At 39.4% G+C, this 17,355-nt stretch overlaps 1 protein-coding gene across 2 annotated transcripts; it reads left to right on the forward strand.

Moving 5' to 3' along the window:
• The first annotated feature begins 2,220 nt into the window (after positions 1-2,220).
• LOC108886315 (centriolar coiled-coil protein of 110 kDa) lies at positions 2,221-11,584 on the forward strand. Of its 2 annotated transcripts, none has more exons than XM_051067085.1 (14): positions 2,221-2,868; positions 3,667-3,877; positions 4,735-4,863; positions 5,616-6,828; positions 7,011-7,132; positions 7,314-7,491; positions 8,129-8,238; positions 8,792-8,908; positions 9,067-9,168; positions 9,250-9,366; positions 9,586-9,659; positions 9,778-9,843; positions 10,005-10,064; positions 10,389-11,584. In XM_051067085.1, exons 2-14 carry the CDS (start codon positions 3,713-3,715, stop codon positions 10,444-10,446), a joined length of 2,511 nt encoding a protein of 836 aa, XP_050923042.1. In that variant the 5' UTR covers positions 2,221-2,868; positions 3,667-3,712; the 3' UTR covers positions 10,447-11,584. The 2 variants fall into 2 exon arrangements, with proteins under 2 accessions (XP_050923042.1, XP_018536614.1); XM_018681098.2 differs by having other exon boundaries at positions 2,227-2,868; positions 10,423-11,584.
• Positions 11,585-17,355: the final 5,771 nt, after the last annotated feature.

The following is a 17,355-nucleotide window of genomic DNA, read 5'->3' on the forward strand; positions in this document are numbered from 1 at the left end:
TATTGGCTTGGCTTATTTCACCAGGATTACTTACCATGTGAACAGATTTTTTTGCTCTGCTTGTTTTTTTACCTGTTCAACCTGCTCTTTAAAATAAAGAAAAAAAAAACTTGAATTCCAAACAAGGTTCAAGAGGGTGTCAACTGCTGTGCTATATATTTTCCCATAATTTTTCACTCCTAATACTGTCTCTTAAGTCTGCTTGTTTTATTCTATGTGTCTGTCAAGACTGTGAAAGATGATGTACAGTGGTAAACTGTGTGTTCACAGTACTTTGAGACCCCTGTTCAAAGACCAACAACCACTCAGCCTCTTAGCAGTATTTTTAGGCAGTCAGAGGAAACCTGAAAAACTGGACACCTGTCATTTGTGGAATGACGGTGATGTGATCCTATTGTCCCTGAGATCACGTGACCACATTATGTGAAAGGGAAGATGATTTTAACTTGTGCACAGTTCAGTGCTATGACTATTCATCTCTTTCTGTGTAGAAAGCTGTTCACAGTGTACATGTTTGGTCTACATTTACTAACTATGAAAATTGTAATTTTTGTAACATGTGTGTGCTACCTTCTTCCTGTGCAGCCTAAAGATACAGATCGCTGTAAGTAAATGAAACATGTTAGCTTGGTTTAACCAGTCATAATAGTATTGGTTGTTTGGCTAGTCTTGGTTTCTGTTGGATTGACTGCTCTCTTTTTTACAGACACCTACTGTGAAAGTTGTCTAACAGCAGCTCAAGGTATGGTGGATAACTATTCAACATGCCTAAGGGAAAGAATCAGTGCACCAAATTATCACTTAAGTGACACTTGCTTTGACTTGTTTTTTTATGACACAGTGCTACATGTTTCTCATATGACTTTGTATTTTCTTTAAGACATAGAAAGTAAATAAAAACATATGCATTCTGCCCTCCAGAGATTGAGAAAGCTATGAAGGAAGCCCCAGCTGAGAGCAGACAGACAGTAGTTGAGAACCTCATCAGTGGCGGTGTGTGTCAGAAACTGCTGTCCTACAAACATGATCATATCACTAGGGACAAATTGACCTCCTCCTGCAATCATTTGTTAGGTAAGGAATGAAACAGCACTGGGTTTACAGAGTAGTTTAATCTCTACAGTCTAATTAATGCTCTATTCTTGAATCCCCATCCAGATTCTTATTATGCCAAGTTTCATGCAGCTCTGGTGAATAAAGAACCAAAGAATCTGGAGATAGTCCTGTGCTATGAGCAGTCCCCAGCATGCGCAGGGGTGAAACGCCAATCTTTTGAGGTAGGCTGTATATAATGCTGAATGTTTTAGTATGAACATAAATATCTATCTGATTAGAGTAAATTGCTCCTGTGAGAACTAACATTGTTTAACTCTTGTGACAGGTTTCCAAAAGCAGTTTTACAGACAATGACATTGACGCTCTGCTTCAGGACAACAAGGAAAACGTGCGCATTGCTCAGCCTAGACGTTCAGGTCCACCTGTGCACTCAAGAGAGGAGTTGTGAAAACATAATTTTGCTTGCTACTGATTCTGTGATGGCTTGTTGTCATGATACTGTATTTTTGAGTGTCATTATAATAAAGACATCACTGAAAGATTTTTAATGGTGGGTATATCTGCAGAAGGCTTCAACATTCAGCAGTGTAAAATACAGGTAGCATCTGTAATATATTTTTACAATTAAATAGGGGAAATATTTTCCCATTGTAGAACACACTGTGTGTCAGAGCAGTGGTGTATCAGCAGCCAAAAGATCCCTTAGTCCAAATAATAATTAACAAATGCAAATCAGCACAACTTGGCTACAGAGACACAGTCTGATATAGGTCATGTCTGATATAGATTGACACATCGTGTAACCACAACATAATATGAAAACTATAAAGATTTGATCTAGACATCAGGCTCCTCTACAAAACAGAGAAACAAAATTGCCTATTAATGCAAGACTCACCTTAGTTGACTGGGCTAAACATGGGACTTAAAGCCCCTGGGAGACTGGGGTCCAGTTTACCCAGTTGGTAATCCATCAGTCTCAGTTACAACCATCCCAGTTTACAGGCACTTGTAACATATCTAAAACTAATAAATCAAAGATGATATATTGTTCACGTTATTGGGTCTATCTGTTTCTTTAAAAAAGAAAAGAAAAAGGGAAGCCATCAAAGTATAACACAAGAAAATAATTTAATGGGTAGAATTCACATCCTTAAAAAAATTTGAATAACATTACATGAGCAAAATTAAAAAATGTAATTATAGCCACTTACAACTACATTACAGTGTGTTATAATTGAAATGTTTATACAGTATAACAAAAAATACAGCAAACAGTAAACATAAAATGCTAAATAGGGGGACTTAAAGTAAAGCGTTACCTTTTTAATCTGTCACAAATGGGGTGATTTTCGATGTAAATGGTAATGGTTCGATGTAAAAGATCTCGTTCCATTTTTCTTACCGTTTCACCCTTCAATGCTTTTCTCTGTAGTTTCCGCACAAACCTTTTTCCCGCCAGGCGTGGTCACAGCAGTCGAAGAAATTATTCTATAGAATATTCTAGAATTATTTCTTTATCCGCGCGTGAATGAAATTGTTGACGATGGAATCTTCCGGGAAGGCGACGTGAACAGGTAACGTAGATCTTATTGGAACGTGGCCCGCGTGCTGTTGCTAGGAGGCGCTGTTGGAGCCCGGAAGAGTTGAAAATGAGGATGATGAAGATGATGGGCAACCCGAGATTGAGAGGGGAAATATAAGGTCCACGTTATAGCCGCCACTTTGTTGCCTCCCTGCGACATTTGTCAGTGTCTAACACTCACCATCGGTAGAAAGGAAAGGAGAAATCGCTTTTTTTATACTGTGAAGGTAAGAAAATGGCAACGAGTAATAGCAGTCATTCTACCAAGGTAGAGCTGTACTAAAGCGTCTTTCTGGCTTAAAAGAGACCGTAAAATCGAGTATTTCCTAGATTACACCTTCAAATCTGCCGGTATAAAGCTTGTTCTGTAATAGCTGAGCACAAAAAGAAAATGACTCCCACCTCTACGTGCTGTCACTAGGCTGTGATCAATCAATGTGGGGTAGCTACTGTGATAATTAGGCGACTGCAGACCACAGACCACTGGATTATACTGGCAGCATCGTAAGGACACCGAGTTGAATTAAAATATAACCTACTGATGTTAATTTTAATATATTAATAGACTGCGTTTTGACAGCACCTATCACAAAGCAGTTTTGATAATAATAGTAAAAAAAAAAAAAAAAACACCGTATAATTTCATCTATACAACATCTGTGCGCTTAGGCTAACGCCCTGTGTTACACTACCTGTCTCTGCATGGACTTACTATCCATTTGCTGATAGACATTTCAGAAATAGAAACTGTATTGATTGACTGTTCCATCCATTTCCATGAGACACGGAAATGGAAGTCAGTCATCAGCAAGGTCTGATAGAAAGGAATGGCAGGAATGTGATGAGTGTGATAAAAACACTAAGGGCAGACAGAGCCTCTTTTGTTGGAGGCGATTTATCCTGCTCTCTCACTTATGATCCCAGATGGATTCCTCTAGTGATCCACACCCAGGGCAGTTCGAGCTCTCATGTCCACTGACTTGTGGGTGCCCATCTAATTCAACACTCTCCGTTTAATCTAACAGCTGGGTGACGAGGCTACATGGTGCGTGTCTCCTATTCAGACTGTGGATGTGTGGGTGTCCAGAGATGGAAAGCTATGAGGAGTTTTGCCTGCGGAGTTTGGCCATACTGCAGGAGGAGGGGAAATTCAAGAAGACAACATGTGAGCCACTGTGTTCCCTGAAGGCTCGCTCTGTCATCTGCTTTCATGGAAGAGCTGTGCTTTCGCCACTGGTAAGGAGGAAATAAACAGGCATGCTAAAGGGACAACACAAGATTTGGCCAAACCATTTGAAGCTTATTCATCAAAAGTAGACAGAAGCCATATCAACCTAAGAGGTTTCCAGGTGGTTTGATATCCAGAGCAAGTAATTTGCTGCTACTAAGATGGCTCTGCTTTTTACTGACAAAATGTTTGGTTGGTTTCCCTAGAGAGTCTGTATATCTGCCACTATCCTGTTGTTGTGTATCTCTATGATGCATAGCAACAGGAAGTATGGATTACACTTTTCAGGTACGGTAACAATGAGAGGGATGTTATGATACAGATTTCTGCCATAAAACACAGATGTGCATAGAGATACTGTACAAACTCACACAGTTCAAATTAAATTAAAGATTCAGAGAAAAACACTTATCTCTTTGTGAGACCTACATGATGTAGCTTAAACATGTGGACTGACTAGTCCCAATTAGATCAGCAGTTGGCATCGAGAAGAGACAGAAGATAATTGATGAAGATGGAACATCAAGGCTGTTTGATGTTAGTCAGGAGAATCCATCTGCCAGTGACTGCTGACAAAATTAGTTTTCAGGAATAGCCAGGTGGTGGAGAGGCCAGTGAGAGGCCAGCGGAAGATTTCTTTCCTGCACAAACAAACACAAACATGTACTGAAATAAATGTGAATGTGTTACTAGTAACAGAAAAATATCATTAAATACATTTTGTATATTGGAAACCACATCAGAAAGAGTTCTTGACCAGTCTCTTCTCATGTGTATGACATTGTGAGTGAGTCTGTGAGGTGGGAAATTTTAGCTCAAAAGGTACAGGTTGAATCTGTGAGTAGTGTATATGTTCCTTTCCTAGTTGAGTGCAGAGCAGCGCAGGGAGATGTGCGGCCACAGACAGAGGGCGGTCCAGCAGGAGCTGGACAGGCAGAACCAGCAGAGGAACAAGCTTTTGGCCCGAGTTCAGGACATTCTGGATCAAGCTCAGGTCAGTAGCACAGTATGGTCCTACCATGGTTGTGGTCTGGTAGGGGGGATCTAGTGGAAAAAGAAATTTTACATGTTTTATGAAATGACTTTTATGAATGAATTATTACTGTCTGTTCAGAAAATAAAACATTATATCGCTTTATTGGAAAGCATCATCTAAAAGTTAATATGAAATAGGTCTGTGTGTCAGTCCCACAATATAGCACAAAAACTGAATTACAGGCTGTCCCAGAATCTCTAGTGACATTTGCAGTCTTGAATACAAGTTGTCTGACTCAACACTTTCTCCAGTAGGCTGTGCTATTTTTACCTGATGATGGCCCTATTTTGTCAACTCGACATTCGTAGCAATATTGTTCACTTGCAAATCTGATCTAGTAATGAAATTTCAGGTCTTTGAATCAACATGATTGGTCTGGTATAACAATCCAGATTGATGTGTTTATTAAAACACTAGGATAAATGTCAGTTGTTTCAGTCTCAGGTGATGACACAAGTGGAAATATACCATGCAAACATTCAGTATCTTGACTCATGACTTTATAGTTTAGGGACCTGACATTTAGTGAAGAACCAACACTAGACTATCTGATTTTTTTTCTGTTATTGTTTATATGTCAGAGAAATGAATGAACTGCTTTATACCAATTCAGTTTTTGTGAAATAGGGCAAATAATACCATCAGCTGGTCGCTCATCATTGTTACAATTATTTGATGATTCATCATCATCACATATTATCTTTGCACAGACACACACACAGAAGCTACAGAGTGACGAGGTTGACAAGCTGCCCGTTTCTAAATCTGCGACAGTCAGTGGCTACACCCTGGTCACTGACTCACCTGGACTTCCCAGAGACCCTGGATGTGGGCTTCAGACAAATGATCGACCTGCCACTCCCTGCTCTGAGACCCCCACCCTCAATGGCTTCAAGGCAGTGGAGGAAATGAAGGTGGACAAAGAAGAGAAAAGTGATGAGGAAGAGGAGGAGGAGGAAGAGGACATTAGTTTGGACAGCCTTCTTAAGAGATCAAGAGAGTATGTGAAGAGAGAGCAGAGTCAGCAGGGGTCAAAAGTTGTCCACACAGTCACCCGGACTGCCCCGTCTGAGGTGGTTTCTGACAAGGAGAATAAGAGCTGTAGTCCTGTGGGGGACACAGGCGTTGAATTTGGATTCAGTCTGCATCATAGTCCTATTGGCACACCTCAGATCCAGCACCAAACTCCGTATGACCCCAGTGTCCAACAGTCTGGCTGCCTCTCTCCTACTCTACCCGACCGGTATGTTCGTCTCCCCAGTCCTGAGTCTGGCATTAGTCCCCGTGCACGGAGACGCAGACCACGCCCAGTATCTACGGGCAACATCCATATTTCATTTCCGATTGGCCCAGCAGACCTTATACCCCGAAGCCCAGGAAGGTCAGGGGAAGGTGCGAGCATGGCAGATTGGGGAGAAGCTCTCGCAGGAGTCATAAAGTCCTCTGGTCACTGGGGCTCAGTGGGGAATGAAGGTGCTAGCAGGAGTGGCAATCGTCGATCCAGTCACTGTGGAACCAGTCCAGTGCGCGAGGCCTGTAGTCCCATTAGTGCCTCAGTGCCCAGCCCGATGGGACACCATGACCACCTGGCTGCAGGTTTTCGCCGGCGCTGCCACACCCTGGACAGCCAGTTGAACACCTACCCCTCTGGAGTTGAGCACATAGACCGCAGCCAGGAAAGAGTGCCTCGCTTCATGGCAGGAGTTACATGGTTGGCTCCAAGTCGGCGCACCCCTGCAGCTCCTTTAAACCAGTCGTATGAGGTAGAGAATCCTTCACTATCTCTGCTGAGGCCCCGTGTGACTCCTGACTTGCCTCAGGTCACACTCAGGGTGGAACCTGACGATCACCAGGGGCCAAACAATGGAAGGATCACACCAGCAGTCCTCAGAAATGCACCTGAAACACAGGCCAGCAACACAGGTGAGTCTCTCTCATACTGTATTTACTAAAATCTACACAGTTAATTTTAGTCATTTCCACTGAGATCACTGTTTCTCCCACTGCAGCTTTTAGGTTAATTATTGTAGGATAGAGAGATAGTGAAGGAAAGTGATAAAAAACTTGAAATTTTTTTACATGTGTTTGTTTGTGCACATTGCCAGAGGAGACCCAGAGGCGAGCGCAGGCTCTAGAGGACATGCAAAGGCGTCTGGAGGAGGAGCATGCCTTGCAGATGTCACTGCTCCTGGCTGAGCAGGAGAAAGAGCAACAGCGCCTCCGTCTGGTCAGCATATGGAATAACATAATATCTATTGTACATAGAAGTAGATGACAGAAAAAGTTTGTTACATAGCAAAAGAGACAATGTTGTACTTTGTGGTTTTATGTTTTTTAAATTGTGCATGTGAATGAAATAAGTAAGTAGTGACATGTGTGTGTGTGTACTTGTACATGCATGTGTTTAGGAGCTTGAAGAGACAGAGAGAAGGCTGAAGGAGCAGGGCTGTGTGCGGCCTCTGAGTGGGGATGCTTGTGGGTGGAAGTGTAGGTCTATGAGTGACAGCTGTCCTGTTGTGAGCCCCTCCTGCCCAGGACTAAGCCCTGTCCACACACCTTCAGAGCGATCACCCGGACACAGTATAGGTACCACTTCACCATGCTCATTTATTACCATATTGGAGAGTGTAAATTAGTGGCGACAAAAGTCTGCATACTCAGAGACAGATAAGTATTGTAGTTCATTAACTTATTAAACATTTAAACAAGATAAAACTATAATTTTGTAGGAATTTAACCTCATCAGAGCTATAAATATCAAATGGTAACTAAATACTGTAATAAAACAGGACTTTGACACTCACAGTGTAATGTGAGTGGACTCTATTTCAGTTAAGGATAGGACAATAATGGTTGTACTGTGGTTATATATCTCAGTAAAGGACCTGATAAGTTTTATTACGGTTATTACAGCCATACACAGAGCAAGTCAGTAATTATGGCAGGAGGAAGAAGCAGAAAGCATATTTAATCTGAGACTGTAATAGAGATGATGGAATCTATCTATTTTACATTTGTTATAGAGATATTATTGTATACTGAGATATTCTGGACGATATATATATGCCATGTTTTCTTATGCATAGAAATGATAGCACATTATTAACTGAAGTAATGGCATAATCTAAGCAAAACAGCAGTAACTGCTAAAGAGCCTGTACAGTGCATATGGTGCCTGTTTTATCAGTATGTTTAAATTGAAATGATCTGTTACTCTCTCCAGGTTTTCCCAGTCCTGTCAGTTCCAGCGTGTGCTCTCCTTCTGTCCAGCCTCCAGCTTATCTGTGGGGCCCCACTTGGACAGCTAGCAAACCTCGAGCAAGGCAAAGTCTGGTGGGTACAATCTAAAAGACAAGAGTGAATGTGTGAGTGCGTGGCCAAATCCAAATGTCAGCTTGTGAATTTATCGACTGAACCCTCGTAGACTTCTGTCACACTCATTGTGACATGTTCACCGTTGTCAAGTTTACAAGGATATAAAATCCAACCTCTGACCTCAATGGTTTCCATGGATGCAAATCAAAATTTCTGACCCTGTTGCACATTTCAAAGTGGCTTTTCAAATGATTCTTAACAGTGCTGTCACTGGCAATTCATGCAAAATATGTGCAGGGTCTGCTGCCTCAGATAGTGTGACAGAGACAGACTTTTCTTTTTAAGTGAGATTCTAAACACTGCTAACATAATGTGCAATTAATCCCTCAACTGAGTACCATCACATTGTAGGTGAATGAAAACCAATATTTGCAGAGTGTATCAGGCAGATCCATGTTATTCAGGCATGACTGAGTGTGTTTATACACTAGACTGACCTTTATTTTTAGAAACCTCTCTGTGTTCCAGTCCTCACATTTCCATCTTCTTGCATCCTTGTTGTGATTTTCAGGTTCTGACAGCAGAGCAGCAGAGGGCTTTCTGTCGAATTGGCGCCATCACTCGTGGCTTCCTCACTCGCCGACTGCTCAAAACAGAGAAGGTCAAACACCTGCGCCAGACCATTGTGGTGAGATTACACACAAAAAAACCACACACACTTATCTGTCAAAACCCCAATGTGAGTGTAATAAGAGTTACTGAATATATAAATTAATGAGTCGTGTTAGTGACTGGGAGAAAAACTGTATGTTTCTGAATGTGCACTATATATGTGTGTGTCCATAGGATACACAGGAGTTCATCCGTTCATTCCAGACTGAAGCTCCACAGAAGAAATGCACCCTCTCAGCACAAGATCTCTCACTGCAGGAGAGAGTTAAAGCCCAGGTATGAATGTGTTACTGTCCACAGACAGCAGAGGTCGGTCTTTCTTTGTGATTAAATGCATCTATATCTTTTGTCCCTCAGTTACGTGCAGCCCTGTATGACATCCATGACATCTTCTTTGAAATGCCTCTGGGGGATCGATTAGCATTGCTGCAGCAGGACAGGGAGCTCCGGACAGAGAGGAGGCTGCGAGACATGGTAACCTGAAAATACAGGCCAATAATCAATCATAGCTGTATTTAATCATCTTCTTTTCAAGAAAAACTTGAGAGGAAGGTTCAGACACATTTTCACTCTCTTGTCTCTCACTATGAACTTGAAAACAATCTGTGTTGTGTTTACTGCAGCCTTATAACATGCTTTGTCTTATGCCATTATGCCAAACTCTGTTCTTTCCTCATTGTGTCGAACCTGCAGGAGAAAACCAAGTGCCCCAAGGAGAGAGTGGTTCTGTCTGCTGCTACACAGAGGTCTCTTGACAGGAAAAAGAGGTAAGAATGAAAGAGGACAGAGCCCTCCATAGTGTATGAGATCTGTCTTTAGACATTAATATTTTTGATGATGAGATCCAGTGATCAGCTGTGTTTTTATTGTGTGTATTTCCTTCAGAGTTGGTGAATCTCCAGCGCAGGCCAGGAAGATGCAGCAGAAGCCAAAAAGCCCAACTACCAACAGGTGTTATACACAGCTGTGGGATTTTGTTTCTTTCTTCTTTTTAAAATTTATTTTGTGCTTAACATTTTCTGGTAGTGTGCTTGATACTGATACTGATACTGAATGTGTTCATTGCCCCGAGAAAATCAGCTTTGTAAATACATTGCTGTTTTTCCTTTTAGAGTTCTGAAGCCAAGCCAATGCCAAAATTCTCCTGTCCCAGGCCAGCTGAACCGTCAGGGGTGAGTTTATACTTGTACTGTGCATACTTATATTGTGTGTCATAATGCTTAATTGCGATGTGCAATTTATGAGGATAGACACTCTGTACTCCACTACTGAGAAAATGTTGCTACTATATCACTATCTTTTTTGCTCCTGTCCTCATTTACAATGCCAATACTCATGTCAGACGCTGTGCATTAAACTTTCAACAGATCATGCTTTCCTAACTTGCACATCAGTCATTAATAATGACCTGTAATTCCAGCTATTTTAATCACCTCTTGCTAAAAGCAACAGTGTACATGAACTTATGATTTAAAGTTTAACTGATGTCTTTAAAGTCATCACAGCATGACACTGGCTGTTTCCTCTCAGGAGCTGGTACAGAAAGACCCCTGAGGAGAGAGTAAAGCGCTCAGACAGCCTGAAGAAGCAGCACTCTCTGGGTTGACAGGTGACTCAACATCTCCTGACCTGTGAACTTGAATTTTTAGTCTTTTAATACAAACCTTGCACCACTGAAATTCCAGTAAGCGCTGCTAACAACATGACGGTCCTTAATCTACCCTCTGAATTTAAATGATTGTATTCATTATCACAATGCCATTGTTTCTACTGTTGTAGCTATAGATGTTAGTGTCAACAAATGATTGTTATATACAATGACTCACATGTAGCTGGAGTATTTAATGACTAAGCAGGTACATTTTACATTTTCTGAATCAAAAATGTAAAATGTAATTAAGTATCTGTACTTAAATGCAACCCTGAGGAGGTTCAGAGCTAAAGGGAAATAAGTAAAAACTATTTATCTGTGCCTAAGAACTATGCCTTTGCTGTATGATGTAATATTTTAGCATGCCTATATTTACCAGTTGTGTTCATAAACGTCTAGTGCTTATAGCTGTGAATTCACAAACATCAGTTTCATGCCACTCACTAATGTAGTTTGAATGTGTATAGTTTATTAATTTCAAGTTTTTTGTTTAAGGGCTTTGAGAACCTATTTGTGCATTGTTTTTTTTATTTAATGGTGCTGAGTTCACAGTACTCTGAGGCATTTCACTTTATTTCAACATTTGGCTTAAGTCAATACATAATGAGGAAAAAAAAGTACATGAAATTGTTCACACACTGACATGCTGTTACATTAATGTAGCTTCACATAGCAGCAGATGCACTGTAGGCATTCAGTGTTGAGTTTGCTCTAGAAGTAGAACTAAACTATGAAGAGCATATAAAATGCATGCTAAATTTTCTAAAATGTTTTCCCTTATTTCCCAGTAAGGAAATAAGAGATAGACTCTGAATACAGGAATATTGATGTGAACATACTATAAAAGCCACATATTAAAAAATTGGTATTCTCACTTGTTCACTGCGATGCCACATTGACTTTACACTTGTGTGTCAGTAGTATATAGTGTGTTGATGTTGTTCACAGACATTGCTGTGCTCTCTGTTTATTTTTATTTTTATTTAAAATCCCAAATTGTCATATTTTCTATGACCAGAATAAATTCTGAAATTATTTGAATTTTCTGGGGTTGTGCTGTTGTTCATGATATAATGGAGAGATATTTGCAGTGAAACTGGCTGGACAAGCCCTGCAAGGGAGTAAATTACAGTTAAAGATCTAATGATGAGGTGCTGTTGGCTTTAATATAATTTAATTTTAGTTTTGCTTTTAAAGCACATTAATCCACATGAAATACTCTTTTTAGGAAACATAACCGTATTATCTTCACTAGAACCTGACTTAATGAACCATAAATCATCATAACCACCACCTTTGAAATGTTTTTCCACTTTTGAACTCAAGTTAATCCACTCCTCTGGTGCTCTGGATACTGGATACGCTTTTATAGTAACTGTTGCCTCCCAATTATATAGTTATTATAATTATAGCCTAATTAATTAATAATTATTATACTTATAGGCTGGCTGGGGTGACTGCACCCTCACTATGAAACCAACTTCATTATAACACAGCCACTATGAAAAAATGATGCAGTTATATGAGTATTTCATAAGTAAGCTGCAGATGGAGGACAGTTTTTAAAGGCACCATTTCTTCAGAGAACTGTAGTTCCTGTAAAATACAGCTGAGAGGGAAATCAGATAAAACTGAAATGAACTACTTAGCAAACAACCACTTGTGGAAAAATATAGCTTGTTCTCTTGTAATTTGGGTGAACTGAACTGAATTTTCTCAGGGTCTTGATATTGACGTATAGTGGTTCTAACTTTGACAAATTTTGTGTGGTGAGGTTGTGGTGTTTTTCTCAGTACAGCTGTTTGCATGTCAAAACATGTTCGTTTTGGGTGTGCATGTCATTAGATAACTTCCTGGTCCGTGCATCAACAGAAGACAAGTCCCTTTGTACACATGCAAAACAAATTTAATACAAAAAGGTTCTGCTCCATCTGTTGAACTAACCTTGGGGCATATGAGACAAGCCACTTGATAAACACAGCAGAATTGTGTGGTTGGTTGATACCATACCACTGATATTATTGCTTTCACATTTTTCACTGTGGTTGTTTTAGCCCACATTTTTCATTACTGTACAAGAAACAGAACAAATGAATAAAATGACTTTATATTTTCCAAAGTGGCAAAGTCATTATAAACTCACTAATGTCTCACTAACATAGAAGATACATAAGACATGATATTCTAAAGTTACTGCTGTGTTACTCCAGTGTTGAGTAGGCCTTACACACTGTGAGCAGCACATATTCATATTCAGATTCATATTCACCTCACCATGTTTTTGTTTGTTTAGAGAAAGCTGCTTTGTATCAAAGGATACTGAACTTTAAAATGTGATTCTATGTCAAATGAGCCAAAAATAATCTGATGTTTTAAAACTGGTGTCTTTAGGATAATGAAAACAAAAGGAACAGTTTAACATAGTTTTGTTTTGTGTGCTGAGGTTTTCTGATATGGGAACCTGAAACTTTTGCCCTCTCAATTAAATAAATGTGAATGGAATTAGTTTTTGTTGCTTGAAGCATTGAAGCATTACAGTCAAGAGGAACATATTTTTCCAGAAACAATGTGTCATTGCTCCACATACTTTACTTTCAACAGTTTTTACAGGTAACATTTTTTCAGATGAAAGTAGTTCCTATGAAATACAATGAAGTTTAGAGACAGACTTTTAAAAATTTCAGCAGATAAAATCAAATCTATCTACTCGGCTAATAACCAGTGGAAAATGCAGTATGTTGGATGAAGAAACTTAACTTAATCTTCTCAGGACCTTGATATTAACATTCTCTCTGGTGTTCAATAAAGGTCCATAATAATATAACCAAAGTATAGATACACAGCTTAGATTTGGTTCATATGAGGTTAGAAATTGTTCCTAACATGTTGAGACCTGTTTCCTGGGAGTGCTGCAGCTTCATAGATGTATCAGATCATCATGTGTCTGTACAAATACTAGAGTTTGATGATTTAATTTTGTGACTAGCACTCAGGTTCTTACTTTGACCACTTTTATGTGGGGATATTGGGTGTAAGTGCTGCAATCATAAGATCACAAACTCCTGGCAGGTCTGTTAAGAAGATTACATTTAATTGTTTTTTTCAGTAAAGATGTTTAAAAATGTTTCAAAATTATTCCTTTCGTGTGTGCACATCATTTATATGTTCTTTGTGCGTCTATCAATGGAAGAGTGCTCACCTTTGCACACATGCAAATAAACAAACTGATGCAAAAAGGATGCATGCTGTTTATCCTGAAGTGAAACTAACCTAAGGCATTCATGGGATGATTGATAACTTAATGGCCTAAGGTAGAAGGAGATGAGTTGAACAGCTCTTGTTACATGCACATACAGTTCAAGTCTTTGAGTAATTCCACAAAAAGTTTGAAGTTAGTATATTTTGTGTTATTTCTGTTTCAAGTAATTGAAAATTGCAAGTCATCACTGTCAAAATAGTGATCACTGTAGACTGACGTTGCCAAATCAGGCCAATAGAGTGGATGTCGGGCAAGTGCAAATCCATGTTCAGTGGTTAACTGCACGAAGGCCAATGTTGTCTGCTTTCTCAGACACTGACAAAATGGACAACAAAAAAATTATGAACACATTTGAAAAACTAAATATTTAGTTTATTGTACTCAACTAATTTATGTGCAATCATTTCAGCTCAGAAAGTCTCTGCCACAGTTAACTGTCACTTACAGTTGCATCTCTCTCCTCTCCTCTTCTCTCTGTTTCAGTGTGTGCCCCTCCCCACACATACTGAGCAGAGCACAGACATATTGACAACTCCTTATGTTAAGTGCAATAAAAGCTTTCCAAAAAGTCTTATCAATTACTCTAAAACCAGATGGACAGATGTCAGTACCAAATATCTGAAAGTTAGGTTAAAGAACCAAGATTTTTTAAACACAAGCAATCTGGCTCCTCTCCCATGGAGTGCAATAGTAAAAGGAGAATGGACGGATCAAAGGTGTAGGTTTAATATTGACATTGGTGGGGATATTAAAATAGTCTACAGGGCCAGCCCTGGTAGGTAAGGCTTTTTGCATGTACTATCTCACATGTTAACAAGAAATGGCAAAGTAAATCCTATTAGTGATATTGGGTTAGGAAGGCAGGACTGAGAAGAAGCTCTGTTAACTATTTGTGTACCAAGTATAATTACTGACAAAAACAACAATTCAGTACAAGCTGGATACTACCATCCCTACCAAATTCTACAGCCTTGGGGAAGATTTTGTTGCATTCAATATATGTAACACAGAAAACATTCCTGACAAAAGAAGTAAACAACAAAATCCTCCAGTCACTTGTGATCATGTAACTTGAGCTTCTCCACAAATTAAATGACACAGGAATATGTTAGCATACTACCCAGTAAGTTTAAACTAGCAAGTAAACTTATTAACCTACCACCACAGTGTTGCTTACCTCTTCTATGCATCACTGAGGGGAGGTAAAGGTGAGAGATACCCTTTATACAGGGGAGGAGTCTCAAACGTTCCACATATTGACTCTGAAAGCCTAACATGTCAGGTTATAACTATTTGAACAGATTTTACAGTTGACAGGGATGTGAGATTATCAACAGTTGAGAGAAAGACTTATAAAATAAAACTCAAACAGTCTACTTGGCCAACAACCACTTGGTGTAAATGGAAAAACACACTGAGCACTCAGTTAGTGTGATGGCCTCAGGGTTGGCTCGATATTATCTTTCCTGGTTGTATTTGTCCTTTGTTCCAGGATATTGGTGGGTGGAACCGAAACCTTTTCAGAGATACAACACACCTGAGCAGCCTCTCCCTCTCTTCCTCTGATCTGAACTGATCTGTCATTTGTTTGTAGTTTGTGTTTCACTCTCACACAAAGACATTGCATACATACTGACCAGCTATAGACACACCTTCTTGTATTTAAGTCAAAACATTTCATAGGTGCGGACTCTGTGTTTTGTCTCATACGTTTGCTCTGTTTGCTCTCAATTTTTCATGGCATGAATTCCACGAGATGCTAGAAATATTTGTTTGAGATACTGGTCCATGTAGACATGATCACTTCACATAATCTGTGCAGATATTCATGCTGCTAGTCTTATGTTCTACCACATTGCAAAGGTTTTCAGATCTGACATGCTTTGTGACATGGTGTATAATGGTGCTGGAAGTAGCCATTAGAAGACAGCAAACTGTGGCCAAGTGTGCCAAGAAAACTTTGCCCACACCGTTACACCACCACCACCACCAGACTGGACTGTTGATACAAGACAGGTTGGGTCCATGGATTCATGTTGTTAATACCAAATTCCCATTCTACTATTTTCGAACCCCAGTAGAAATCCAGATTTCCTCAGACCTGGCTACTTCTCCTGTCTTCAACTGTCCAGTTTTGGTGAATCTGTGCCCACTGAACAGGTTCATTGTTTCTGTCTTTGGGACTGCCGTTCTCTGGATGTTGTTTGTTTTTAACACCTTCATGAGTTGCTCCAGAGACTGACACACATTTTGATCACATTTTCCTCAATTCTTGTGTTCAATGTGAACATTATCCTCCTGACCTGTATCTTCATGATTTCTGTATTGCATTGTTGTCACATGATTAACTGATGGAATAATTGCACGAACAATCAGGTATACAGATGTCCATGATAATGAGTGTATGTATTTAAGTAATTTGGGTGAACTGTGCTGCATAAAAAAATACATTGAGATCTGACTTCATTTCAGCAGGACAATCCACCCAATGAGTCCTAGGTACAAAAACGATTGTAACACAATTAAACTGTTTAGAGTCAAAGCTAAAATTGTATGTGTGTGTGTACAAATCTGCATACATGCATCTATTTACAAATTCTGTTTTGACACATATGACTAATTTACATGCCTAAACTAGTACCGTATAATTAATTCCAAAATAACTATATAATTACAATTGCTTGGACACAAAATGACACTAAGTTATAAGTTCAATATAAGTTCATTTTAAATAGCTCCTGGAAAAATGTGTGGAAGAGGAGTAAGAAACATAATGTGGTGAATGTAACTAAAAATACGTTGTTTACTATGTGTACTATGTTTACAGTCTGCCTATAATTTTGTTGTCCTGATTGCCTTTTCTGCAAAGTTACTATGTTGTACACACATCTATTGTGTGTCTGTCCATTCTGTAAAAGGAATCGCTGCTATGTTCTTTCTCCTTCCTTTTTTTTCAATTTTTTCCCACTTTAAGGGTGTTTTAGGGTGGTTTCCTTACTCAAAATAAGGGTTAAAGGACAGAGGGTGTTGTATTTTGTACAGATTGTAAAGGCCCCTGAGGTAAATTTGTGATTTGTGATGATTAATAAAACCAACTTGACATTAGGACTGTTAGGTAAGACATAGGCAAGAACAAGGTTGGAAAAATCAGGTTTTAGGACTTTTTTTAAAACAACATTCTAAATATGAACCTATGAAACTAAACCACATGTGGCACATTTCACTCAAAAATTAACTTTATTGAGGTTCACTGGATAATATCAAATACAGTTTTGCATTCAGAATCTGTTCTTACTTTTACTTTTACTTTCTACTCTTTGGGTTCATGTTTAGGTTAGTAGCCATGAACATATACATATAAGGAACAGGGAGAGGGCCTTTCCTCCCTTCTCTCTGTCTCTTGGAAAAGTGAGGTCATTGAGTGAGAGCCCGATGTCTCGCTATAAATCGTAAAGATGACTAATATATATATATACTGATGTTGAGAGCTGTTGGGAGAGAGATCCATATTGGCTCGGATCCTCTCACAAGTTACTGCAGTGCTTGTTTTGAT

This window comes from Lates calcarifer, unplaced genomic scaffold (assembly GCF_001640805.2).
Source record: "Lates calcarifer isolate ASB-BC8 unplaced genomic scaffold, TLL_Latcal_v3 _unitig_1103_quiver_824, whole genome shotgun sequence".
NCBI lineage: Eukaryota > Metazoa > Chordata > Actinopteri > Centropomidae > Lates > Lates calcarifer.

Bases quoted from the DNA above. Each gene is read 5' to 3' on its own strand.
- LOC108886315 (XM_018681098.2), top strand. From the start codon at position 3,713: ATGTGTGGGTGTCCAGAGATGGAAAGCTATGAGGAGTTTTGCCTGCGG. The intron at 8,239-8,791 runs GTGGGTACAATC...TGTGATTTTCAG, and splicing joins CTCGAGCAAGGCAAAGTCTG to GTTCTGACAGCAGAGCAGCA. The intron at 9,367-9,585 runs GTAACCTGAAAA...TCGAACCTGCAG, and splicing joins AGAGGAGGCTGCGAGACATG to GAGAAAACCAAGTGCCCCAA.